The sequence below is a fragment of the Mirounga angustirostris genome, unplaced genomic scaffold (genome assembly GCF_029215605.1).
Source record: "Mirounga angustirostris isolate CCGP_5_RB_7025 unplaced genomic scaffold, mMirAng1.0.hap1 SCAF_11, whole genome shotgun sequence".
Lineage (NCBI taxonomy): Eukaryota > Metazoa > Chordata > Mammalia > Carnivora > Phocidae > Mirounga > Mirounga angustirostris.
This window is the reverse complement of record NW_026991719.1, coordinates 57,739,795-57,766,259: the sequence shown is the minus strand read 5'-3', so window position 1 is coordinate 57,766,259 and position 26,465 is coordinate 57,739,795. Positions and strand designations below refer to the sequence as shown.

Sequence of the window (26,465 nt, the reverse complement as noted above, 5' to 3'; positions counted from 1 at the left end):
AAAATGGCCTCAACACCGTATCGTATTTATAGAATATCATATATAAGAACCTTGAAAATATTAATGATCTCATCACTTCTCGGCCTTTTGGCTAAGATCAAGTGAAAATATTAATGATCTCAGTACATGTCACCAGCGGTTTACATTTGCTGAGAACTTTATACAGTTTGTAAAGTGCTTCCCAGGCATTGTATCACTTACTGCAACACCACTATGAGACAGCTATCGTTTTACACAGCAGTGGCCTCATTCTATGGTGTACATGACAGTTACAGAGTATAGTAATATCTAGAATCCTACCTAAGTCATGGAAAGCAACCTGTACTGGTAAGTTTCTTTCCTATTGCTTCTTTTAATGTGTACAATTTTTAAAGGATGTGTGTATGGGTACATGCAAACACACACACACACACACAAATGTACACATAAAAAACATCTCTCTCAACCAAGCCTATCTCAACCCCTAGGAAATATTTCCAACAGATGAAGTATAAAATGACACCCGATGGCACCAGATTACGTTGTCGCCACCAGTCACACTAGTAGTGGATAAAACACCTGAGCAGCCACACCCATTCAAACTAGCCTTCCACAATACTGCCCTCATTCCCAGTTAGGGAAGACGCCAAAAGCTAAGGGCAGAGGTATGCTTTCTTCCTTTGCCTTGTTAGCTATGATCACGCCACATTGTATTTACTTTTAGGTCAGGACGCTCCTTCATTTTTTTGGGCTTCTTCTCAGGAGGACCCTTAAGCTTCTCCTTTTCCTGGTTCCGCTTAAGCCGCCGAAGTTGCTCTTGAATCCTCCGCCGTTCCTTCCGCATCTCTTCTCGATGCTGTTCATCAAAAAGGGCAAACTTCCGACTGAATAGCAAGGGGTAAAATATCACAGGACCATAAGCAAAGCTAAACCAAGACAACTGTCCTGATAGCTAAACACCTCAGAACTAAGTAACGCATCTGGACAGAAATAAAAGGGGCTACCCGCATCCCCATCTCCCCCACTCATCAGCTTTCCATGTGCAGAGCGGCACCTCTCTCAGGATGAGACGTCCTGAGTCATCCCTAAGATTTTTGCCAACCAACCACAAGGCAAAGGACCCAGGTGGAACTGAAAACATGCCTTTATTTTGGAGCAAATTTGCAACTCGCCCTGTGATTTGACTCTGCCCAAACCCAAAGACCTAAAGGCACCCAACCAACAAAGACTTCCAACTTCCAACCGTACAGAATCCTGTCACTCAAACTCCAGCACCTACCTCATCCCCACTCCCCACCACTTTTATCATCCTCCTCATCGTACTGGAAAGCGGTGAGTCAAACTCACATGAATTCCTCATCTTTTGTGGTCCGTATGCGCACATAGGCATCAATGACAGCTGGCTTTCGGACGGTCTCACAGCGAACGTACTCTTTCCCCTCTTCATCTCGAAATGTGCGATAAATCTTGAGACAACGGCCGGTGGCAGAAGAGTTAAGGCTAGTCACAGAAGCTGTGTCATCATCTCTGTGATTGTTTCCTGATGCTGCTGAACCTGCTGCTGCAAGGCAGAAAAAGATTTCCACACATTCCCCCTACCACCCAAACGGTCGTTTTTCCGAGGTAGACTGGAGACCTCGAAGCTCAACGTGCCACAAAAGTACAGTTCTACTGAAGGCATCGTATGGTTCTATAGAAAGCATCAGCATCACCACCAGCCCGCAAATACACTGATTTGTCCTTTCCTGACTTCCATTTTACCACTGCCACTGTTCCCATTTTTCTCAGTACGAGAAGTTCTGAAAGGAACTCAAAGAACTACATGTTTGTTAGAGGGGACAGAAAAATAGATGTATCCTGATTCCTCTGAACAGCAGAAAAAGAAAGTCTAAGTAGCAAGTAGCTGATGATCACATTAAAGAAAAGCACCCAAGCACCAAAGGGGAAAAGGGCACCACAGAAACAAGCCCAGAGTCTTAGGGCCTAGAGTATGCATCCCAAACCTGAACATGAATGAAGAGGAATCACCTGACACTAGCTTCCAATTCAGTAGGGTTTGTGGTGAGGCCTGAGAATCTGCATTTCTAACAAGCTCCCGTGTGATGTGGCTACTGCTGGTCTAGGACCGCCCCAGTGGAAAGGCTTTATCACATCTTTACAAAGTAGTCAGAACACAAAATTATACAAGGCTTTTATAGAGAGAAGGAAACCAAGGAAAAGACTACAGGGAGTGAGAACAGTCATTTAAATCTTCGGCCTTTACCCTCCCTCTCATAGTATCTGTATCCAAGTTTTCATTTGCCTGCTTGACATCTATACCAGGAAGTGTCGTGGGGGACCTCAAACTCCACACATTACACCTTCCCTTCTCACATCTGCTTCTTTCTCTGGAGTTCCCTACTTTAACCAATGGTACCACCATCTTTCTGGCAAGCCCGGAGTGAAATCTTAAGGTCACCTTGATTTTTCACCTCTTTTCATTCCCAATATCCATATCCCAAACCAGTTCAGGCCTTTATCATCCCCACTCTCAACTTTTACAATTTTTGGTTGGTGATTTTTAACTCTATTTAGGGTCTAGGACTCCTTTGAGAATCTTCTGCAAGTCACGGATCTTCTCAGAAAAGGCACATTTGCACAGAACTTTACATATGATTTCAGAGGGTTCAAGAGCAACCCCTCAAATTTATCCACGAAATCGGTTTTAAAAACTCTTAGCCTCTAGGACAAATGCCCAGAAAGCTCACTTGACGTACAGCACTGCTAGCCCCAGCTTGGACAGGCCCGATACAGACAGAGGCAGCAGTGGGTTGGCGGCATCTCTTCAATCTGGGCCCCCCAGACAAACCGCCAGTCCAGTTTGTGGTCACCTCTCTACCTCATCTACAGGCTTTTCTATACTCATTCCCTACTTCTTCTGCCTCCAGCTTTGGCTCAGTTCTTAGTCTGCGGTTATTTACACTTTTCCGATCCTTCTCTTTCTTGTCTGTGAAGCCACTACCCTCACCCAGTAGCATCCGCTGTAGTTCCTTCCGCTCCTGCTCCTCCCGCTCGCGTGATAGCTGAGAGCTGGTTTTCTTATTCTGCAACATGTTCTCAATGTTCTTTCCCATTTCTTCAAAGTCACTGTCTTCAGCTGAGCTGCTGTCTGTGTCAGTTGATAATACTTCGGTTGATGACAAAACTCTGAACAGAGAAAAAAACGATGTTACAAATTAGGATGAGGGGAAACATGAAAGTGCATGAAAAGCTGAAGAAATGTGCTTTTAGGCAACAGTGGGAAATTGGGAAATCAACCTTAAAAAGGAATACCCAAAATCCACTAAGACATGGGGGCCTTAACAGAAAAGCTTTACGAAGTTTTCCCCGACTTTTGTCAACAAGGCAAATCTAAAATACGAAATAGCACAGCAACTCTTTCAGAACTCCTAGAGAAAGCCTGAGAAATAAAACAACACACTGGTAATTTTTAACAGAGCGTTACCATCCTCCCACAAGTAAGCCTTCTGGAAAAAAACCCAAAAAACCACTTACTGTCCCCTATCAACACTGTAGTAACTGCCAGGCCCAAGTAGGCCACAAAAGTTGCCATGGAACCTAGAGTACCTCTTGCCAATGCAAAACCTTTGCCAAGTTACTCTGAAAGGAGTAGGTGTTCTAGCAGTATTGTGAACAGATACCACCCTGAAATCTCAGATACCTGACCACCTAGTCACATTATCAGGTGACCTCCTCTTCATTATAATATAGTGTCTGGGACCCCTCCCCTTTACAGCTTGGATTTTCTGCAGCACTAAAGCAACACACTTGTTCTGTAGGTCAAAGATGCGCTGACATTCCTCTTTGTAACGCTCTTGATGCTCAGCCACAGAAAACCTTGACCCACGGGCAAATTTACTCATGGGCCCCTCTCCAGAGCGGGCCTGCTCTGTGGACATTGTGCGGACTACGTCGATCACCTCCCAGCGGGACAACTTTTTAATCTACGAGAGAGACAGACACAAACACATACAGATTTTCTGTATAGTTCTGCGTTAAATCATCAGAGATTTCAACCTAAATCATCGGAGATTTCAAAGAATAAACCAAGGCACACAGAGAGCCAGACCAAAAAAAAAAACACCCAAAGCAGGTTAAACAGAAAGCTCGGGGAAAGCTAACTCCTGAAAAAGTGCCTAAGATCCAGTGTACTACAACCTACACCACAAAATTATCCAAATAGTTCTTTGCCTCTGCCTCCTAGCTTTTCCCTCTCTGTACGAAGCCCCCCTAGGAAACTCTTAAGTTTTCCTCTTCCATGCTCACCTCTTCTTCAGGCACGCCAAATTTACGTAGGAGCTGCTTGGCATTTTTCAGTGAAAGGCGACGGAGATCTGCATCTGTTCCTGTCACTGTCTTCTTCACTGGCTGAGGCTCCTTATCATCCTACCTCCAACATAAAACAGGCAAAATTGTAATAAGCTGAACTCCTTATAGGAGGCACCTAAGCCATCCTGTCAACTTAAGTGCCAGATCCTCCAGCCCCTTCACTTTCACTCCTTAACCTCCATTTCTTCCTCCCTTGATTTTTAGTTTCTAGGATTTCAGACAGTCTCACCTTCTGCTGTGTTGGTTTGTTTGGAATCTTGACATAGGAGAATCCTTCACCACACCCTGTAGGATCTGCCACCCCAGTCACCTCCAGGAGACACTTGCCCTTCATGGCAGCAATGAAAGCCCTTGTGGTGTTCCAAGGAGCAGTGCGAACCTGAGGTATAGAAAAAGATTCTGAGGGCTATGGGAAACATTTGCTCTACGTCTAGCCATACTTAGAAGGTCTGAATAATTACAATAATGGACAATTTGATGCTTTCTTCAATTATCCACAAAGATCAACAGTTGCATATAAAGCTGCCCAGTATTCAGCTTACTCTTCCTCCCCTCTATGGTACTTATGTTATGACATTAAATAGAAATCAAGATCTCAGCCAGTATAAGGAGGAATATGCGAACAGTGGTACCCTTCAGCCCCATATCCCCTGCGATACACTGAGAGTTCTCAAAGAACTCTCCCCCACCCTCATGATGCTCAAAGAGGTTGATGATGCATTTGACTGCCCAACTGCTCAAATGGCTTCTTTAGAATAGCCAACACATTCTATAATTAAATGATAAGCATGTTTTACAAAGTACTGGCTTTAACCCCAGGGTCCATTCTACCTCTGCCACTGGTTTGGTCAAAAATGTCTGTCCTCTCCTGGGACCCTGAATAGTATTTACTGACCCTGCAAAATAATCAGGGAATTAAGACAAGAGGAATGCGCTTGTCCACACAGACCAGTTAAGAGTATACACGATTAGCTAAAAAGTGGCCAATTCGCTAATCAAGATTCAATCTCGAAGGCTATTTGACAAAATCCTTACTTTCTGAAATTCTTAGACATCTACTCATTTTTCACTCCAACCTCAAAAGAACACCACAATGCTTCTTCACTCACTCTGTCGAACCTCATTTACAATCATTCGCTGATTTAACAGGTATTTATTGAACACCTACCACATGCCAGGCACTACTTTCCCATGGACCTCATGTTAGTGAGGAAGAGACAAATAACCAAATTCAATAGTGCATGATCAGTGCATTGATAGGAAAGTAACAAGTGTTACATGTACATAAAGAAGGTAAGAATGATGAGCCAATACAGTGGGAGTGAGGGCAGGAGTCAGGGTAAGTTTCCAAGGAAATAGGTGAAGGTAAGATGGTAGAGGAGTGGCAAGAAAATATTCTAGGCAGAGGGAAAAGCAGTTGCAAAATCCTGGAAGGCAAAAGAAAGAAATTGAGGGGACTGAATGAACTTTAGTATGTTTGGAGCTTAGAGTACAAGATGGACAGTGACAGGAGATGAGAGGAGGTTAGAGTTACATAAAAGACCCAGAACATGTAGCACCTTGTAAATCATGTGAAGAGCTTCTTTCTAAAAGAAGTGAGGACCCAAAGGAAGTCTTTGGGCAAGAAAGTCATATGATCAGATTTTGGTTTTAAATTTTTATTTTAAAAAGGTCATAAAAAATGGTAGCTGGAATAATTGGACATTCATATGCAAGAAAAAGAGGCTTAATCTATACCTTGAACCCTATACAAAAATTAAAAGGGATCTAAAACGTAAGACCTAAAACAACAAAACTTTTAGAAGAAAACATAAAAGAAAATCTTTGCATCCTTGAGTTAGATAAAAATTTCTTAGCTACAATACCAAAACCACAAGAAACAGAGAAAACTGACAATTTGGATTTCTGCTCTTCATAAAACACTGTTAAAACAATTAAAAGACAAACCACAGACTGGGAGAAAATTTTTGCAAATCACATACCTGATAGAGCAGATGGACCTAGAATACACAGAGAACTTCAAAACTCAGTGAGAAGAAAAACAAGAAACCAATTAAAAACAAAAATGGACTAAAAAGATGAACAGACACTTGACCAAAGAAGATGTCTGGATGATAAATAAGCCATGAAAAGATGCTCAACACCCTTAGCCACTAGGGAAATGCAAATCAAAACAGCAGTGAGAGACCATTTCACATCTGACAGGAGGGCCATAATAATAATAAAAAGAACAAATGTTGACAAGGATGTGGAAAAACTAGAACCCTCATACATTGCTAATAGGGATGTAAAAATAATACAGTCACTATGGAAAATAGTCCGGTAGTTCCTTCAAATCACAGGGCGAGTTGCAAATTTGCTCCAAAATAAAGGCATGTTTTCAGTTCCACCTGGGTCCTTTGCCTTGTGGTTGGTTGGCAAAAATCTTAGGGATGACTCAGGACGTCTCATCCCGAGAGAGGTACCGCTCTGCACATGGAAGGCTGATGAGTGGGGGAGATGGGGATGTGGGTAGCCCCTTTTATTTCTGTCCGGATGCGTTACTTTAGTTCTGAGGTGTTTAGCTATCAGGACAGTCGTCTTGGTTTAGCTTTGCTTACGGTCCTGTGATATTTTTCCCCCTTGTTATTCAGTCGGAAGTTTGCCCTTTTTGATGAACAGCATCGAGAAGAGATGCGGAAGGAACGGCGGAGGATTCCGCGGCTTAAGTGGAACCAGGAAAAGAAGAAGCTTAAGGGTCCTCCTGAGAAGAAGCCCAAAAAAATGAAGGAGCGTCCTGACCTAAAAGTAAATATAATGTGGCGTGATCATAGCTAACAAGGCAAAGGAAGAAAGCATACCTCTGCCCTTAGCTTTTGGTGTCTTCCCTAACTGGGAATGAGGGCAGTATTGTGGAAGGCTAGTTTGAATGGGTGTGGCTGCTCAGGTGTTATCCACTACTAGTGTGACTGGTGGCGACAACGTAATCTGGTGCCATCGGGTGTCATTTTATACTTCATCCATTGGAAATATTTTCCTATATAACTCACAATGGATCAAAGACCTAAGTATAAGAATTAAAAATATAAAACTCTTAGAAGAAAATGTAGAGGAAAAACCATGACACTGGATTTGACAATGATTTCTTGGATATGGAACGAAAAGCACAATCAACAAAAGTAAAATTAGATACACTGGACTATATCTCAATTAAAAACTTCTCTGAATCAAAGGACACAACAGAATGAAAAGGCAACCTGTGGGAGAAAATATGGGCACAGCATGTATCTGATGAGAGATTAATATCCAGAATTTATAAAGAACTCCTACAACTCAACAATGGAAACCAAATAACCCAATTCAAAAATGAGCAAAGGACTTGAATAGACCTTTCTCAGAAAATATACAAATGTCCAGTAAGTACACGAGAAGATGGCTCAACATTACTAATCATTAGGGAAATGCAAATCAAAATCACAATGAGATACCACCTCACAACCACTAGAATGGCTACTATCAAAAAAATAATAAGTAAGTGTTGGCAAGAGTGTGGAGAAATTGAAATTCTTATATACCACTGATAGGAACGTAAAATGCTGCAGCTGCTTTGAAGAAAGTAAGTACAGAGTTTGCTCAAAAAACTAAAAATAGAACTACTGCGTGATCTAGTAATCCACTTCTGGGTATATATGCAAAAGAACAGAAAACAGAATCTTGAAGAGAGACTTGCATACCCACGTTCACAGCAGCACTATTCACAATAGTAAGAGGTGGAAGCAACCCAAATGTCCATCGGTGGATCAATGGATAAACGAAATACGGTATATACACACAGTGGAATGTTATTCAGCCTTAAAAAGGAAGGGAATTCTGATATATGCTACAACATGCATGAACTTTGAGGATATCATGCTGGGTAAAATAAACCAGTCACATAAAAACAATACTGTATGATTCCACTTAGGGGAAGTACCTAGAGTAGTAAAATTCATTAAGAGACAGAAAGTAGAATGGTGGTTGCAGAGGCTGGGGGAGGAAGAAACGGGGACTTGTCATTTAATGGATAACAGAGGTTCAGTTTTGCAAGATGAAAAGAGTTCTCACGGGGCGTCTGGGTGGCTCAGTCGTTAAGCGTCTGCCTTCGGCTCAGGTCATGATCCCAGGACTCTGGGATCGAGCCCCACATTGGGCTCCCTGTTCCGCGGGAAGCCTGCTTCTCCCTCTTCCACTCCCCCTGCTTGTGTTCCCTCTCTCACTGTGTCTCTCTCTCCATCAAATAAATAAATAAAATTTAAAAAAAAAAGATGAAAAGAGTTCTGGAAATTGGTTATATAACAGTGTGAACATACCTAACGTTATCGAACTGTACACGTAAAGGTTAAGGCGGCAAATTTTGTTATGTATATTTTACCACAATTAAAAAAAGAAAGAGTATATACTGAATGAGTCCATTTATCTAAAAATGTAGAAAATGTGAGCTAATCTATAGTGACAGAAAGTATCAGTGGCTGTCAGGGCACAAGGAGGGTAGAGTGAAGGGAGGAGACAGGAAAAAGGAATTCCAAAGGGGGTACGAAGAAACTTTTGGGCGTGACAGATCCATTCACTATCTTATTATGAGAATTCACAGATATAAACATACATCACAACATATCAAATAGTACACTTTAAATACGTGCTGCTTATAGTATGTCAATCTTATCTCAATAAAGCTGTTTTTCTAAGAAAAAGGAAAAATAGAAAAAATAAAAATGGGTAAATGGGATGTACTAATAAAAATTAGCATAAAGCCAGGGTGCCTGGGTGGCTCAGTCAGCTGAGCATCCAACTCTTGATTTCAGCTCAGGTCATGACATGATCTCAGGGTTATGAGATCGAGCCCCACATTGGGCTCCATGCTCAAGGTGGGAGTCTACTTGAGATTCTCTCCCTCCACCTGCCCCCCCCACCCCTGCTCACACACTCTCTCACTCTCTAAAAGAAGTAATTAATTTTAAAAAATTAGTGTAAAGGGGCACCTGGGTGGCTTAGTCGTTAAGCGTCTGCCTTTGGCTCAGGTCATGGTCCCAGGGTCCTGGGATAGAGCCCCGCATTGGGCTCCCTGCTTGGTGGGAAGCCGGCTTCTCCCTCTCCCACTCCCCCTGCTTGTGTTCCCTCTCTCACTATGTCTCTGTCAAATAAATAAAATCTTCAAAAAAAATTAGTGTAAAGCCTTACCTCATCATCAATCTTCATCTGGAAATCTTCCTCATTTTCTTCTTCTGGAGCAAAAAAGGACTTCTCACCATAGCCAGCATCCTGGAAGAGCACAAATCTAAGCACAAACCAATCAATAAATCGGAAAACACAAAGTACAAGTTTCATTAAGTACCAAGTACAGAATATCAAAGTACATTTTTGCATACAGAATGGATTCTGTAAAGTCTTCACTGTCTCTGTCACCACTCTACATCCTTAGGCTATCAGAAGATATATTACATTTCAGGGAACTTGCCAGCTGATATATGGATAGTTAAGGCCCATAAAGGAAGCTAAGTAGAGATGCTCATTACTACAGACTCACTAACTCAGTGGTATAGCTGCACTATCTCACCCCGGCTAGATCTTTCCTGTTTGGGCCTGAGAAGGATATTGTGCTTCTCTATAGCACATGTCCAGCACCATCACCTCTGCCCACCTGGAAGGCTATGGAAAACAACCTTGAAGTATCTGCCCTATTTACATACCTGTCCTGTAAAGAACAAAGTTTAAAGTCACCACCCAAATGGATGAAACAATATGCCCTAAGTCCCTCGTTAAGCCTTCCCAATGATACTTAGCTATGCTGTAGTTTTCCTCAGAACCAACATACACAGAGTACCTCAGAGCCTGAATTTTTAAGTAACCGGTTAATAATCTAGTAAGCATTGTTTCTAAGCCAGTGAGGACAGTCTTCATCCTCATCTCTCTGAAACAAACGCATGGGCACAGGCAGCGCCTAAAAGGAAGGTGTTCACCTTCAGTCGCTGCTCTGCAGCTATCATGCTATAATAAGCACAGCACTGCTCTGGAGACACCATAGCTCTGATCTCCTCTTCAGTTGGTAAACGAAAATCAGACTTCAACACCCACCAGTTTGAGTCCATCCCTAGAAAAAGTAGAGAGAATGAGACCATTCTGCATTCCAAAGGCCCTTCCACTGACAGCAACAAGGATAACAAACCGAGACTGAACCACGCAATGTCCCAGAAGGTCTAGCCACAGTTAGCCTGACTGCCGAAGAAAACCCCTGCTGCTAGGTTTCCTGCACCTCATGACATCGAACATACAATGAATTTCCTGGCAGGCACAAATCAAAACACAATCAGAGCCTCCATAATTAGATTTACTACTTCCCTCTTTTGATGACTATCAATTTCTAAATCTGTGAGCTGTATGCTTATCCTTTCATTGAAAGCCATTAATTCCTTTCTTAGAAAGAGACAGAAAGAACAAATAATTAGTCACAAGTGATGACCTGTGCGTTTGAAGTCAGCGCAGAGCTTTAGCCTCTTCCGGATGCTACTTTCTGAGTGAGAAGGAAAGGCTTTTTTTATATCTTCCATTCGGATCCGCCGTGGTCGATCTTTACTCTTCCAGAAGAGGCGGTAAATAAAAACCTGCCCAACAAACCGAATGTTTTTCATTTGGCAAAACAGAGGACAAAAGTGCTCACCAGGGCTCCTTCCCCTGCTAAGCCCCTATGTATTTTGATCTTTCCTGATGTGCCCCCAAATCCACAATACCGTTATGTGCATCCTGACCCACCTCCCTATTCTGACATTCTTACCTGGAGAAAGTCTCGAATATGTGTATTAGCCCTTTTGGAGTTGGGCCCAGGAACTTCAAACAAGGGGCACTGCTGGCCGACCACAAAAATATCCACTAATTCCCGAATATAGTAACCTTGTCTTGTCCGAATGATAAGGAAGTCAGTTTCTGGCATCTTATGAAGGTAAATTGGGGCACGAAAAAGATTGTTCTCAAATGCCTACCAAAAGTAAAAACACAAAAGTTATATACAAAGAAGCCCTAGGAAATTTAGTCAACTAAGGAGAAAGGAAAATCAAGCTTGTTTGCTCTCCATCCCCATAATGCCGTCTAAAACCTATCCAGTAATATAAACAAACTGGAATATGGGATGTCAAACAGGATTAGAAAGTAAATTTTTACCCACTGGCTACCTTTAAGAGTCAGTAGTAGGGAAACTACAGGATTTGGATTCAGATGACACTGACTCTGCTACTCACTGTATGATGTCAGATTAGTTATTTAATATCTCTGAGCTTAACTGTCCTCATCTACAAAATAGAGATACTTTAAAATGCCTATACCTTGCAGGACTGCTATGATTATATACGACAATGACTCCATAAACTAACAAGTACTATATTACTACCCTAGGCCCAGCATAGCTCCTGACAGAACGTAGGTAACACCAAAACATTTGTTAAATAAATTAATAAAATGACAAAACCAAAACTAATGGGAGTAGAAAGTGTGCTAGAAAAGACAGACTAAACACACAGGACAGAAACATTTGAGCTTAAGTAGCAGCCAGATAGGGACCAATCAAGCCTGTGATTCGAGAGAAAGACTTCCCGGAAAATCAGAAAGGAGGACAGAAACGAAGAAAACCTTCAATATATGGATGTGGATAGAAAATTCTAAGTGTGGGGGGAAGAAAAGAAAATTTTAAGCGTGAAATGGGGAGAAAAACAGAATTACAGAAGATAAAAGAGGGTTTTCTTTAAAGATTTTATTTATTTATTTGACAGAGAGCGGGAGAGAGAGTGAGAGAAAGCACAAGCAGGGGGAGCAGCAGAGGGAGAGGAAGAAGCAGACTCCCCACTGAGCAGGGAGCCTGATGCAATGTGGGCCTCAATCCCAGGACCCCGGGATCATGACCTGAGCCAAAGGCAGACGCTTAACCAATTGAGCCACCCAGGCACCCCGATAAAAGAGGATCTTTAAGATACTATAAAAGTAGCCACAACAGAAAGTTATAGGGAGAGGAAGGCCAGGAACAGTCTAAAGATGCTTTGGGAGAATAAGCAATAGTAGTAATAGAATACACTAGATGTAAGAGGAGGAAAAGTGGTTAAGACTACCAAGAGAAATGGAGGACAAAAAAACAAGGTAGGACAGTGCTAGAGATGTCCTCACATCATTCGTGCACCTCTGTACTTCCCTTTAACAAAACATGTAAAAGCTGTTATCAGAGGGCCTCTCTACACCCATAAGAACAAAAGGAGGGGGGGCAGGAAACACTTTACTATGGCTAAGGACTGTAAATGGCATGGTTCAGGTGTGCTTTAATACCTCAAAATGATCATGACTAATACAATGAAAATACACCAATTCTGCAGATACACATTAAATACTCATTAATTAACTACAGTAAATTATTAATCCCAGGTTGACTTCCGTATGCCACCCAGATGTTTCTGGACTTCTTACCAGTGTGTGTTTTCCAAAAACTATTTCAAATTTAGTTTACAAATAACATTATTAGGAGCCAGTTTTAAAAAAAAAGATCAAAAGAAAATGTGGGGACTATAATCATTTGGGGATTATACTGATCCTCCCCATACTTCATATATAAATAGTACCTCAATCAACTAGAATTGGCTCTTTCTGGGCTCACGAGCTCCTCACCCGTCAAGTTCCTTAGGAAAGAGTTGTTAACAGGAAAGAATCCCTCACCTGCAGTAATTGGCCAGGATGGAGAGAGCCCAGGAAGGGAGATGTATGGCAGTAAACAGTTTCTCCGTATTTACAATCTGGGGCTCCAGGATCTTTTCCAGGTTTCTAGAAGGGACACAGAAGACCCAGTTACTATCACAGACTAGAATCAATAAACCTACACAAAATATTCCTTGAGCATAGCATTTCAGCAATATTACCCACTACAAAAAAGATACCATTTCTTTCTCCCAAAAAATTTACAGCATAAAAAAGACAAAATATATGTTCGCAGACTATTGCTGGATATGTAATGACAACTATATTAGTAACAAATGTTTTCTCAGACACTCACCCGCTTATAGTAGTTTTTTATCTTGGTTGCCATGCCAACCTGCATCATTAATGGTCCATTTTCCTCACTGTATTCTGCAAGAATAAGATCTCCATCTTTGCCTGTGAGGTCCTGAGGTGTGCGCATAAAAAACATCTCTCCACCACCAGAAGCTTGTCTCTCTTGTTCTCTCATCTGCCCAGAACAAAGAGAATACAGTTCAGCTCCTGACAGGACGAGAACTGCAAACTGATGTTCATTCTGGGACTATGACACCAAAAATGAAGGCAGACGCTTAACCGACTGAGCCACCCAGGCACCCCCTGAATCATTTTTGAAAGCTGCAGTCATCATGACACTTCACCCTTAAGTATTTTCACATGCATCCCCTAAGAATAAGGATATTCTCCTAAATAACTATAACAACATTCCATCTGAGAAAAAAGTAATTCCCTAATATCATCGATATTAATATGTCCGTTTCCCCAATTTGTACTCTACCGTCTTTTACAGCTGTTTTGTTTTTGTTTTTTTTTTCCTAAACAGAGTTCAGTCATACCTTAGCCTTCTTTTTGATGTGTTTTAGCAAGGGCTGGACTGAGTGGGGACCTGGCTGAGAGAGTGCCCCGAAGGAGTACTTCTTCAGAGGTGGGCGATGGAACTGCCGAAGTTTGATGGGCCCCATATGGGTAGGAAAGAAGGGCTGTCTTAATTCCACAGCAGGAATCGAGTGCTAAGACAGGAAATACAGGGTTCAAATTAAATACTAACTCCAGCCTAGGCAAGATTTACCCATATCCTCCATCAAAACAAGGCAGTGTTTCCCATCCATCACAGAAAAAAATGCTACCTGTACCTGGATAATATTTCCTCCAAAGGTGCCTCGAAGACCCTGCTGCTTAGGGTAGTAATATTCATCATTGGAGAGATTCCATGGATCTTTCACTTCTGGCTGAGACATGTTCTAATGATGGGACATCAAAGTGATATCAAATAAACCTTAGTCAGACTACCCGTCTCCCATTACCTTTCTCTGTTCTTCTAAACACCCTGGGGTCCCCTCTCCCTCCGCAGACCTGCTGTGGTTCCTCTTTGATGACCCCCGTTTTCCCTAACAGAATTCGACTCTTCTTCAGAGATGATTCCTTCTTACTTTCCTTGGAAGGAGAGTTGGAGGTGGCCTCTTCCTTTTCGTCAGGAATTTCTAAGGATGAAACAAACATCCACTCTGGAGATACTATCCCTGAAGATTCACCTTCCCAACAGATATCTTTGCACTTCCTAACCAGATCTCTTATCCCACCCCAGACCACTTCTAGTAGGTGATTCAAACAAACTACACTCCTGGAATCTCAAAGGTACTACTTTTCAATATTCCTACATTATGAGTTTTCCCTAAGCAAAACAGAAATACTAGAAACAGCCACAACTTTGCTCGCTCAACTGCTACCTAAAAGTTCTAGTCTTTTTAATTTATTTTTAAAAGTAGGCTCCACACCCAATAGGAGGTTGAAACTCACGACCCTGAGATCAAGAGTCACCTCTCCACTGAATGAGCCAGCCAGGTGCCCCCGAGAAGCTTCTAGTCTTGACCTTCTCAATCTTTCTGATCTCCCCCTGTCCCTTGACATTAGCAGCAAGCTGTCAATTATGGAGAAGGAACACTGGTCCCTGCCAATAGCATACCCAAAATGAGGTTCTCATCATTGGGATCAAGTGTCAAAACAGGAGGTTCCAACAGCCGGGGCATGGCCTGAGCATCCCAAATGATATTGTCCTCCCAGCGTCCATACACCAGCTCCTCATTGTCAATGGGAAAGATAGAGTACCAAGGCTTGTCATCATCCAGGGTGGCTGCAAAACCTACTCAGAAGAGGAGGAAACACTCAATGAGACAAAACAACTATGCCCCCCCTTTTTTTCTTAAAGATTTTTTATTTATTTATTTGACAGAGAGAGAGAGAGACAGCAAGAGAGGGAACACAAGCAGGGGGAGTGGGAGAGGGAGAAGCAGGCTTCCCGCTGAGCAGAGAGCCCAACACGGGGCTCGATCCCAGGACCCTGGGATCATGACCTGAGCCGAAGGCAGACACTTAAGGACTGAGCCACCCAGGCGCCCCAACTATGCCCCTTTCAATCATGATTCCAGCAAAGGGAAAAAGAGCAAATGTTAGTAAAGTTATTCATGCAGCTACTGAAAAGGAGCCTAGTGCATACAGTGTATTTCTCCCTTTAAAAATAGTTGCAGACAAAATGTTCACTGCAATATTTTTCATAAGACTCAAAATTTAAACAGCCAAGTGTGTTTAATAAGGGACTGGCTAAAGAAATCGTGGTAATAAACGATATGGTAAAATATACTAACAATAAATGCTAGTAAGATATATATAAAAAATACAGTAACTATTGGTGAATTATGAAAACATCCATTTAAGAATACAATGCAGCCAGCAAAGCTTTTAGATAGAACGAGAGAAGGAAAAAAACCTCTTCCTTAGATTTAAGAATCAAGACATTTTTGTTTTCCTCCAGATTATAAAAGTAATCCAGGGTAACTGAAGGGAAATACAGAAAAATATAAAGGAAACTGAAGCTGTCTGTGATCTCACAAACCAGAAATAACCACTGTGAATCCCATAGTGCATTTCCTTTCAGTCAGCTTTCTATGATTATATAGTGTGCTTTTTTTTTTCCCCACTTACAAAACAGGTTATCATATATGCCACTTTATGTTTTTTTTACTTGAGTTTCCCATGTCATTAAACATTTTTATGAAAAACTTTGAATGACATAGAATAATACTGTTATCAAGTGAAAAGCACAGTATACAAAACTGTCTACAGAAATGAGCTCAACTACATACACACACAGAAGACAGAAAACCAAAGTACACCGAAAAGTTAAAAGTCGATCATCTCTGGATAGCTGGATTATCAGTGATTTTTGACACTGTCTTCTATTTTCAAAGTTCTCTACATTAAGCATGACATACCTTTTTTTTTTCTTTTTGCATACTTAAGGAAAGAAAAAGCAAATTCTAGCATGATAAAGACAAAGGGGCTGGCTTTAAAAACATAAGTAGACCATAGAGAAAAAGCCTTGTTCTAGTTCGGAAAGACCATTAACTTCAAAGTGGTTTTCACATTTTTCTAATGAGAAATCAGAGTCCACCCTAGCTTGTAAATAGTGTACAACTTCGGGGCGCCTGGATGGCTCAGTTGTTAAGCATCTGCCTTAGGCTCAGGTCATGATCCCAGGGTCCTGGGATCGAGCCCCGTGTTGGGCTCTCTGCTCAGCGGGAAGCCTGCTTCTCCCTCTCCCACTCCCCCTGCTTGTGTTCCTTCTCTCGCTGTGTCTCTGTCAAATAAATAAATCAATCTTAAAAAAAAAAGTGTACAACTGATTACGGACTAGAATCAGGGCTCAGGTTGAAACCATTCTGCTGCCCCTCAGCAGCAGCAGAGAGCACAGCTGAACCCCCTCAGGATGATGGAGATGAAGGGCAGTGTGCTAGACACGGCCGGCACAGAAGCGCACCTTGCTGAACATTGTAGGCCATGGCATTCCTGGTCATGCTGGAAGGCAGCCAGCCTGCCAGGCTTGCACGCTGAGGTTTTGTTCCTTTGTGTTTGACATCTTCCCCATCCCAGATGATATCATCTTCCCAATGCAGCTGTGTCACCATCAGGAAGTTTTCATCAGCCAGAAGGTCAGCGCTGTTTTCCTCAAGTTTCCTGAAGTCCTACAGAAACGGAGAAGGAATAACAAATCCCTGAATGGTCACTGGTCAAAGTTCCCACTCCAGATCCCCCATCAGACACATTGAATGTGGTCCCTGACTTGAAAGAACCTGATGATGGAGCAATGTCTGCCTCTTCCCACTCCTGGTCCAGCGCAGCACTCACTGTCCAAACAGAACCCTTGCAATCGGGCCTAGTTGCCAGAGCGACATACCTCAACAAGCACAAGGCTTAAAACCTCCATCTCTCACCGAAGACACCCTGCCCGGTATCTCCCCAACTAGAAAGCAAAGTTAAGTAAAACGGAGAGGGCCCTGGGCACAGATGCCTTTCTTACATATCAGCGTCGCTTACCTCCATCACTCTACATTTCATCACAGGTTCGTGGTCCATTTTTCTCAGTTTGAAGCCATAATCAAACCCACTGCCATCTTCAGGGACACCCAGCATATCATACCACAGTCGAGCAGGCCCGTAACGCCACTCAGCCACTCTTGGTTTGGTATCGGTCACTTTATCTGTATCTCCAGTGGACTGGGAAAACTTGGACTCAACAGGAGCCATCATTGTAATCTGTAACAGAACAAAGCAGGAGGGGAGGAGGCTTTCCTGATCCCAGATGTCCCAGGGCTAGAGGGAGTCCACAGTCAGGAAGGGAAGTCAGAGGAACTATAAGGATGACTCTTCAACAGGACTGGAATTAGAATGGGAACAATGGAGCTAGATCAGGGCACACTCTGCCTATCATTCAAACTCCTATTCACCAGTGTGTGTACCACCAACTGCAGGCCCGCAATACTTTTCTACTCTAATAGGGAAGGAACAGCCACTAAGACCGAACTCACGATTACTTGTTCATAATCAGCACAAGACTCTGCCTGCTAAGGTGGTATTTCCAATTTAGACATAAGCTAGGGAGAACTCATTTGTTCCTCTAGTAAGTCTCAATCCCAGGTCTCTATTTTGCCTACTTCATCATCAGAGAGACACTGCTCTGGAGGTGGTGGTGGAGCGTAGTCATAGTTCCACAAAGACTTCTGGCTGACTTCTGACTCTACTGAGCACTCCACCTCCTGGATCTGCTCTTCCTGTATCAGCTCCCGGTGCTTCTTTTTCCTCTTTCTCCGAGCACTCCGCCAAACAGATGGGACGTTCTTCCCTGGTCCGAAAAGACGTAGGAAGCGTAATACCTAGAACACAGAGACTCAAAGACTCAATTATCAGATAGGAAAACAGCAGCATCCGGGTCTGCAAACTCCCTTGAGGGGTCTACTCGGCTGTGGAGGAGGGACTGAGGAGTGCTGAACTCAGAGTTACAACATCTACCAAGGAAGTAAAGAAGCATCCCTTAACAATTTGGACTAGTTCTTTTAAGGCAACAAGGACAATTTCTAACGAGAACTACATAAATCACAAGTATTATCATCAGTGCATACGACTTTTTAAAAAAGACCCAATACAATGTCATTGAATAAGAAAACTTTTAGATCTTATCCATTCTATATTCAGTATCTTAGCAACAGAGCTCAGCATTTAGGAGGTCAGTGGTTTGCAATGTGGGCATTCTCCACGGAAAGTACCTTCCCAGGCCGAAATTCCGGGAAAAGTTCTGTGACGCTCGGCAACAGCTTGGTGGCATCATGCTGCATAATCCCAGCCAATGGTAGGGTCAGCTTTCCATCTTCAGATTCTGCCTGTGTTGCTTCTTGAGGTCCCATCTCAGATTCTGAGTCAGAGGAACTACTGAAGTCCACTTTCTCTGAGGCCAAAGAGGAAGGGGCAATGATGGAGGGCAAGATGATGCCTTCTCCATCCTCAGACACTGCAACAAGGAAGAGAAACCCCTTTGGCATGTAACTGTGAGCATATTTCCTCCGATTCAGCCAGTACCCACTCTAGGCTATATGCATGGCTCAGTGGCAGGGGATATAGTTCCAAGCACCCAGATCACTAGGTATGCAACCCAGAAAACTCATTCCAACTCATTATCTCCCACCATCCCCAACTCACCTTGTACCCGGTACCCTAGGGTTGTGATGAGAGAAAACAAACACTATTACTACATTTACTACTTTCTATACATATATTAAAGGAATGTGATCAATAGCAAAACTATATGACACTTTTATACCAATCGGGCCTTATCATTTCTAGTTCGGGGACCCATAAACTGAAGAATTTTTTTTTAAGCCCACAGGATGATAATGAAATTGTTTAACATAAAATAAGATCCAGGACATAAAGTTATCAGATGTTATTTAGCCTGCAGACTAATGCAGAAATGGTGAAAACTCTAACAGGAGAAATTTAGGCTAACATAATTCTCAAAATACAGGAGATGAAAAGCACTGCTTTCCGCAATCTCCTAGCCTAGGACAGAGTTACTAGTGGCCGACAGAGGAAAGGTGGAGAAGATCACTAAAGCCCTTGCCTTGGAAATCTCTGAATCTGGTAGTTGGCTCTACGTGATTTATGCACATTCTAGGATGCCTTCTCCATTTAATCCTTTCTTTTAAAGAAAGTCATCTAGACAGGTAGTTTCCAAATACTAGCATGCAGATCAGTTGCATCAGCAATGACTGGGAGAACACCTGGAAATTCCTGGGCTCTATCCCAGATCTTCAGAATCAGACTCTCTGGGTGAGTCAGAAATCTGTATATTTTTTTTTTTAAAGGCTTGGGATGATTGTGATGGGCAGCCAGATTTGAGAACCACTGATGTAAACTACTTTTTCTTGAGTACCTGTTAAAATACTGTTGCCAAATGTTTTAAAAGTAAAACTTCCCTTTGACGTTAACATTTGAAAATTGTATGAATCACTTCCAGAAGTTGTATCCTCTCCTAACAGCTTAATCATTATTAATAGCTCCCTATGGGTATGTCAAAAGCCTAGATCTATGAATGGAACTTTTCCTTGGACAAAAGAAGACAGTCTCTACTTACCACCAGCAAGAGCATCCTGGTCCTTATCCTTCTTCATTGGTCCTGGAGGTGGAGGTGGAGGAGGCATCAACTTGCAGTCAATGTCTTCACAATCAGCATCATAGTCATCTTCATCATAATCTAATGAAACCAGCAAGATGATCTCCTCAACATCCAGAAGGTCGCACAACAGCCCCGAGTTTGTTACGCAAGAATTTAAAGCACCACATGAAACACTATACAGATCCCTTAAGAACACACAGGAGGTGCAGCTTCGCCTTCAGAAAGAGATGATGACACAGTATCACCAAATACTAGAACACTATGTATACCTCATATAGAAACTGAGGGAGGTCCCAAGAACCGTTTAAAACCTTTGTTCCTTCTCCCGATCAAATCCTATTTGATTTTTTATTTTCATCCTGCTCAATCTCATAATTGAATTTAACATTCTTCCTTCTCTGTCAGTTTCCTTTAAGACTAAACTTTCTCTCTTCCAACTCCCCAAATCTTTGACACACTTTTTTTGTCTACCTTCTGCAGTTTGTTAAGTCTTTTCACTGCCCTTTAATCTCTGGCATCACTCAACACCTGACAGTGAACACTCTTTTATTCCTCTACACAAGCTCCATTCTCTTACTCAAGAATCACCCTTATCCAGATTAAGCCCAGATCTGTAGGTCTTGCCCTGACTTACCCCTCTACAGTCACACCGCATGTTCTGCCGCCTAAAGAACCTTTCCACTCAAGGGCACCTGGGTGGTGCAGTCGGTTAAGTGTCTGCCTTCAGCTCTGGTCATGAGCCCAGGGTCCTGGGATGGAGCCCCGCATCAGGCTCCCTACTCAGCAGGGAGTCTGCTTCCCCCTCTCCTTCTGCCTCCTTCCCCTGCTCATGCTCTGTCCCTGTCTCTCTCTCTCTCTCAAATAAATAAACTAAAAATATATATTTTTTTAAAAAGAACCTTTCCACTCAGATATTCCACAATTGCATCTCTCATCACACTGAAATATCCTTCTCCTCTTTAAAACTCCCTTTCCTGGGCGCCTGGGTGGCTCAGTTGGTTAAGCGACTGCCTTCGGCTCAGGTCATGATCCTGGAGTCCCGGGATCGAGTCCCGCATCGGGCTCCCTGCTCGGCAGGGAGTCTGCTTCTCCCTCTGACCCTCCTCCCTCTCATGCTCTCTGTCTCTCATTCTCTCTGTCTCAAATAAATAAATAAAATCTTAAAAAAAAAATAAAAAAAAATAAAACTCCCTTTCCTTACTATCAATACCACCTCCAGCCTCATTTTCCCAGCTTACGACTTTAAGTCTCCTGTCTCCTCCATCAATCTCTTACCCCCCAACACAGCTTTTCCAATCATTAATAGTAGTCATTACAGCAACTTCCATTTACTTAGCTCCCATTATATGCCAAGTACCTGTAGTTATTTTATCTATAATCCTCCCAAGAATGTTGGCAAAGTAGGAATTATTCTGAGATAGTGAAATGACTTACTCAGGGTCACAAAGTTTTTTGTTTTTTGTTTTTTTTAGATTTTATTTATTTGAGACAGAGAGAATGAGAGAGAGAGAGCACATGAGAGGGGGGAGGGTCAGAGGGAGAAGCAGGCTCCCTGCCGAGCAGGGAGCCCGATGCGGGACTCGATCCCGGGACTCCAGGATCATGACCTGAGCCGAAGGCAGTCGCTTAACCAACTGAGCCACCCAGGCGCCCCAGGGTCACAAAGTTTTAAATGACAAAGTAAGGCTGGTTGAACAACAAAGCCTATACTCTTTCCAATGTACTTCCTCACTTACCAAGTCCTACTGATGTTTTATCAGCAACTCTCAAGTTTAATTCTGCTTAGCATTTTCCACAATTGTCACCCTACTCGAGACCTTGATGACTTTACATCTAGCCTGCAAGAACAGTCTCCAAGTTAGTCTGCCCCTTTACCCCTTTTCTAATCAAAACCCCAAAGCAACAAGTATCACTTTTCATTTTTATTTAGGAAGGAAAGGCAACTAATATTTACAGAGCATCTACCATGACACCGTACTATGTAGGTGCTTTCAGTCCCCGTGATAATGAACTTAAATTCCCACATAAGACCCATTAATGAGGTATTATCACCTTTATTCCAGGCTAGAAAACTGAGGTTTTATTACAAATCCAAGCCTCAAAGACTGAGCAACTTTCCCAGGTTCAAACTAAATATGGTGCTGGGACTTGAACCTATCATTCTGACTCCAAAGTCCATTTTCTTTTCATTATACCACCCTGCCCCTTACTCAACAATCAATGTTGATATACAATCCTTTATGACATCAAATCCCAAGTAAGGCATATGTACAAGTGCTGTCAAATTACTCTATCCTTGGTCCTTGCTATCTAGCGGTATGTTTTCCAGTCCTTTCAAGAAAACCTGCTGGCCAAGTCCCCCTGCACCTATTCCTTATTTCTATCTCCAAACCTTTAGACAAGCCATGTTTTCAAACCAAAATGCCCTGCTGCTTCCTCTCCATGAAACCCTTTCAAACTTTTGCTCAAAATTCACCTCCATGACATCTTTTCTAATGACCTCCACCCACTTCCAATTATTCCAAAGAATCCTTGTAAATCAAGCCATGTGAAGGGGCCAATGCCAGAGAAGGAAGAAGTTAGGACACAGGTGAAGGCACCTTCATTGAATAAGAGAACCTGGAAATAAGCATCCCAGAGTACTAAGACTACCAAATGCAGCATCCTCCTTTTCTAGGAGGTCAGCTCATAAAAACCAACTAGGACACCCCCACTCGTCCTCTTCCTTAACATCCCTAGCCAAGACAACAAACCCAAACCTGAAAATTCCAGTATTCCCTGAAAATCAGAGCTGCTACCACCTCCCCCTTAGCCTAAGCCACGGTACTCAAAAATAACAGTTCGGTACTCAAAAATAAGTTACAATATTTGTCTCAGATATTCTGTCAACCTCTTGAAATGAAATACACTACTCTATACAGAAATATGAGCTTGTAGCTGGCTTATGTCTTTTTATTATGAGTAATTATGCTTCGTGTTTGTTTATCCCATCTTCCCCAAATGATAATAATATCCCTGAGAGTGAGACCTGTATCTTCTCTTTTTCTGGGTTACCTCCTGTGTAAGTGGTATGGTTAAGTCTCGCTCTATAACAAGCACTCAAATCCATCAACTGGTCCCGAAATCTAATTCAAAGAGGTGGACAATGAACAATGAGCAACCTCATACAAAAGTGTCAAGAAGTGAGAGGTAGTGTAAGGCAGTGGAAACAATTATATATGTGTCAACTATACCTCAATTAAAAGTTGTAAAAAATTACAAGTCAAAAAAAAGGAACTATGATCAGTAGCTCTAGGTTCCAGACCACAGAACTAAGCTCAAGATGAGAAAATGGATTTTATTATCTTTGTACCATACTATCATAGTTTATAGCCCATAATAGCTCAATAAATGTCTAATAACCTGAATTATTGAATTAGTCAAGGTCTGCCACTACCTAACTTATAGAACTTTTAATAAAGTCCCACATCTTATTAAAGACCAAGTTTTCTTTATCTGTGATGAGGTTAATAATAAATAATCACTAAGAGCCCTTCTAGCTCTGATTCTGATTCTATATGTAGCACCTTATACCAGGGAGAGAAACCTGTATTGTGAGCAAGCATTAAATGCATTCTGTCAGCATATAGGTGGTGAGTGATTAATAGAAGTTGAGCCAATAGGGCGCCTGTGTGGCTCAGTTGGTTACGCAGCTGCCTTCGGCTCAGGTCATGATCCTGGAGTCCCGGGATTGAGTCCCACGTCGGGCTCCCTGCTTAGCGGGGAGTCTACTTCTCCCTCTGACCCTCCCCCATCTTGTGCTCTCTCTCTCTCTCTCATTCTCTCTCTCAAATAAATAAAATCTTTAAAAAAAAAAATTGATCCAATAAATATGTGTGCTCATTTATATATGACATTGTATATACTTAATCCTCCTTGAATCACCAAGTCCTTAAGAGCAAAGACTGAGTTCAAGTAATATCTAAAACCGTGCCATGAACCCTGTAGGTACTCAAATACTAGATGATAAGGAAAGCACTATCATCCTTACTTGGCATTTACCAAGAATTTGGGGATAACCAATATGAGGAATAAACATCTGAGTATAACACTGCCCCAGAACACAAAAAAAAGACAGCAGCTCCATGGAACTGAGCTGACAAAAAGAGAGAAGCAAAGGATGGAGAGCAGGAACAATGGCAGAAAGCATACATAGAAACAAAATGGACTACACAGCAAGAAAATGAACTGGAATGCTGTACTGATGACACTAAAGAATCACCTGAGTGGCAAAGGGGCTGCAAGCTCCCCATTGTCTGCTGGTATCTTCGGCTTTCATCTTCTGCTACCTCATTGATGTCTGAATAGTCCACAGCATCTTCTGTACTCCTGATCCATCCTATAAGTAAAAGGGGGGGGGGCAGGTATATCTCAACAAAAACTCTCACTCCCTTAAATAATTCCCATTGAAAAGTGTATACATAGTAAATGGCTAGCCTCCTCCCTCCTTACTCCCCATGACCCACACTTCACCTTCATCATTTACCAAGGCACCATCAGTCCCAGTCAATTCTTCATTTGCGGTGAGTTCAGTGATCAGGCTGCCCAGACCCAAAGCCCCCAAGCCTGCCAAGTGCTTCTTACACTCCTGAAAAAGGGACAGCACCAGAGTCAAAAATAACAACTAAACCTAAGCTTCCCACACCACAAGGCTTATTTCCCTGGTCCAGCACAAAGCTGTAAATCCATATTAAATAGAACTCTGCATGTGCTAAAAGGAGCATCACATTCCAGAACTGTAAAGTAAATCTTCCACTAAACTCCACATTGATCAGATCTTTATCAATATATTAAGTCCAATTTCATCACCATACTTTACTAAGAAAAGATTAGTCAAAGAACCATCACCAAGATTAAACAAATGGAACAGTAGTTCTCTGAATAAAGGCTAAGGCAAATGAGGTCCCTGGGATTAGGGAAGGGATGACAAGAACTTTTTCTGCTACCTTTTGTGTGTTTGTGTGTGATGCAGAAGAGGAATACTGATCAATATTTTTTCCTTGAGAAAATGAACCTAAATGAAAGTAGGTAAGGTCCATTTGAACACAGGAAACAATTTCATGAATGTCAGTGAAAACTGTGGAAAACTACCCAAGAAGTGCACTGGACCAGAAGGGGTCTGCCTCAAATAGTCTGAACATTCACTGTTCTAAGAACGGAGACCTGAACCACACGATTTGTCACAGGTTCTGTCCAGTCCTCTTGCTCTAGTGCCACCTCAAGTCAACGATGTCAGACAGGCAGCTTCGAGAATCTCCAAAGTCCTCAGAGCAACGGCTTAAAAGCAATATCCCTAGGTTACGCTATTTTTCCGTCTGCCTGGTTAGGATATGATCCCCAACGCCACCCACATCAGCGCCCCTGACCTACGAGGGCTTGCCTAGAGTCCTCTCTTCTTCCCACCCTCACCCAGAACGGAGCCTCCACACTCTACGTTATGCACGCTCTACTAGAACAGTGTCCGCTTCTCATTTCCTCTCCTCTTTACGTTAACCGCGCCCTCTCATAGGGGCTCTATTCTAAGCACCCTCTACTCTCCTCACTCAGCCGCACCACCCCCGACCCTATACACACGCCCGCCCCCTCACATCATCCAAGACGCTTTCCCCCTCCAGCTGTCCGGCTCCATTGATGTTGCCGAAAAGGAAACCGGCTAAAGAAAATGGGCCGCCTCCAGCGGAATCTTCATCGCTGTCCGTGTCTGACATGATGGCGGTGGTGGTATCACCAGAGGCTGCGGACAGCAGCAGATCCCAGCCTGGTCCCATGGACCGGAAATAAAAACATTAGTCGCCCAGAAGTGACTTACAGGGCTCCTTGACCCCACCAGACCCTACCGGAAGCGGAATAAAGGGGGGGCGGGGAATAACCGGAAAGACCGGCCGGCCTACGAAAAAGAATTGGTTGCACTACTTTACTAACGGCTTTTGATTCGACCGTACGCGATCAGGAGGTTGGTTATGTGGAAAGCGGTTGGTCAAAGAAAATGTTGGGCCCCGCCCCTTCCACTAATCTGCGCATGAGCATCCCCGGTGCACCGAGTTAGAGTCACGGCTGTTCCTCCAATCAAAAGAAACTGCCTGGGTCACGTAGCCTACGTTCTTCTAACCGCGGGTCACCACGCCGCGGTACGCGGAAGTAAAGGTTAGAAGCAGTCCTCCGTTCTGTCTGCGGCGTCGTTGCTTAAGGAGAAACTGGCCGTAAATTGCACTGTGCCAGAGGTACCTATCCAAGTTGTTTTGAATTGACATTTCCCCATGGAAATGGAGTCCCCTCCCCCTCGGTTTCTTTCCGGAAGTGTGAAAAAGATGAGTAAAAGGAACAGCCGATCCTTCAC

At 42.7% G+C, this 26,465-nt stretch overlaps 1 protein-coding gene across 6 annotated transcripts in view; it reads right to left on the bottom strand.

The window, feature by feature from the left end:
• The window catches only part of TAF1 (TATA-box binding protein associated factor 1), a 75,298-nt gene extending 49,335 nt beyond the window's left edge, over positions 1-25,963 (bottom strand). For 2 of the 6 annotated variants that reach the window (XM_045879467.3, XM_064574241.1), the window contains exons 1-24: positions 25,717-25,963; positions 24,602-24,716; positions 24,351-24,467; positions 20,048-20,167; positions 18,684-18,925; positions 18,075-18,293; positions 17,458-17,676; positions 16,901-17,105; positions 15,050-15,226; positions 14,440-14,567; positions 14,220-14,327; positions 13,923-14,096; positions 13,385-13,558; positions 13,051-13,155; positions 11,135-11,335; positions 10,823-10,964; positions 10,323-10,453; positions 9,544-9,624; positions 4,577-4,726; positions 4,285-4,404; positions 3,787-3,962; positions 2,987-3,165; positions 1,327-1,540; positions 698-863 (exon numbers count right to left, since the gene is read on the bottom strand). In XM_045879467.3, coding sequence (XP_045735423.1) covers positions 698-863; positions 1,327-1,540; positions 2,987-3,165; positions 3,787-3,962; positions 4,285-4,404; positions 4,577-4,726; positions 9,544-9,624; positions 10,323-10,453; positions 10,823-10,964; positions 11,135-11,335; positions 13,051-13,155; positions 13,385-13,558; positions 13,923-14,096; positions 14,220-14,327; positions 14,440-14,567; positions 15,050-15,226; positions 16,901-17,105; positions 17,458-17,676; positions 18,075-18,293; positions 18,684-18,925; positions 20,048-20,167; positions 24,351-24,467; positions 24,602-24,716; positions 25,717-25,896 — 3,843 coding nt within the window. In that variant the 5' untranslated portion in view covers positions 25,897-25,963. The remainder of the gene's footprint in view (positions 1-697; positions 864-1,326; positions 1,541-2,986; positions 3,166-3,786; positions 3,963-4,284; positions 4,405-4,576; positions 4,727-9,543; positions 9,625-10,322; positions 10,454-10,822; positions 10,965-11,134; positions 11,336-13,050; positions 13,156-13,384; positions 13,559-13,922; positions 14,097-14,219; positions 14,328-14,439; positions 14,568-15,049; positions 15,227-16,900; positions 17,106-17,457; positions 17,677-18,074; positions 18,294-18,683; positions 18,926-20,047; positions 20,168-24,350; positions 24,468-24,601; positions 24,717-25,716) is intronic. The other 4 variants (XM_045879452.3, XM_045879440.3, XM_045879448.3 and 1 more) reach the window with 4 other exon arrangements.
• Positions 25,964-26,465: the final 502 nt, after the last annotated feature.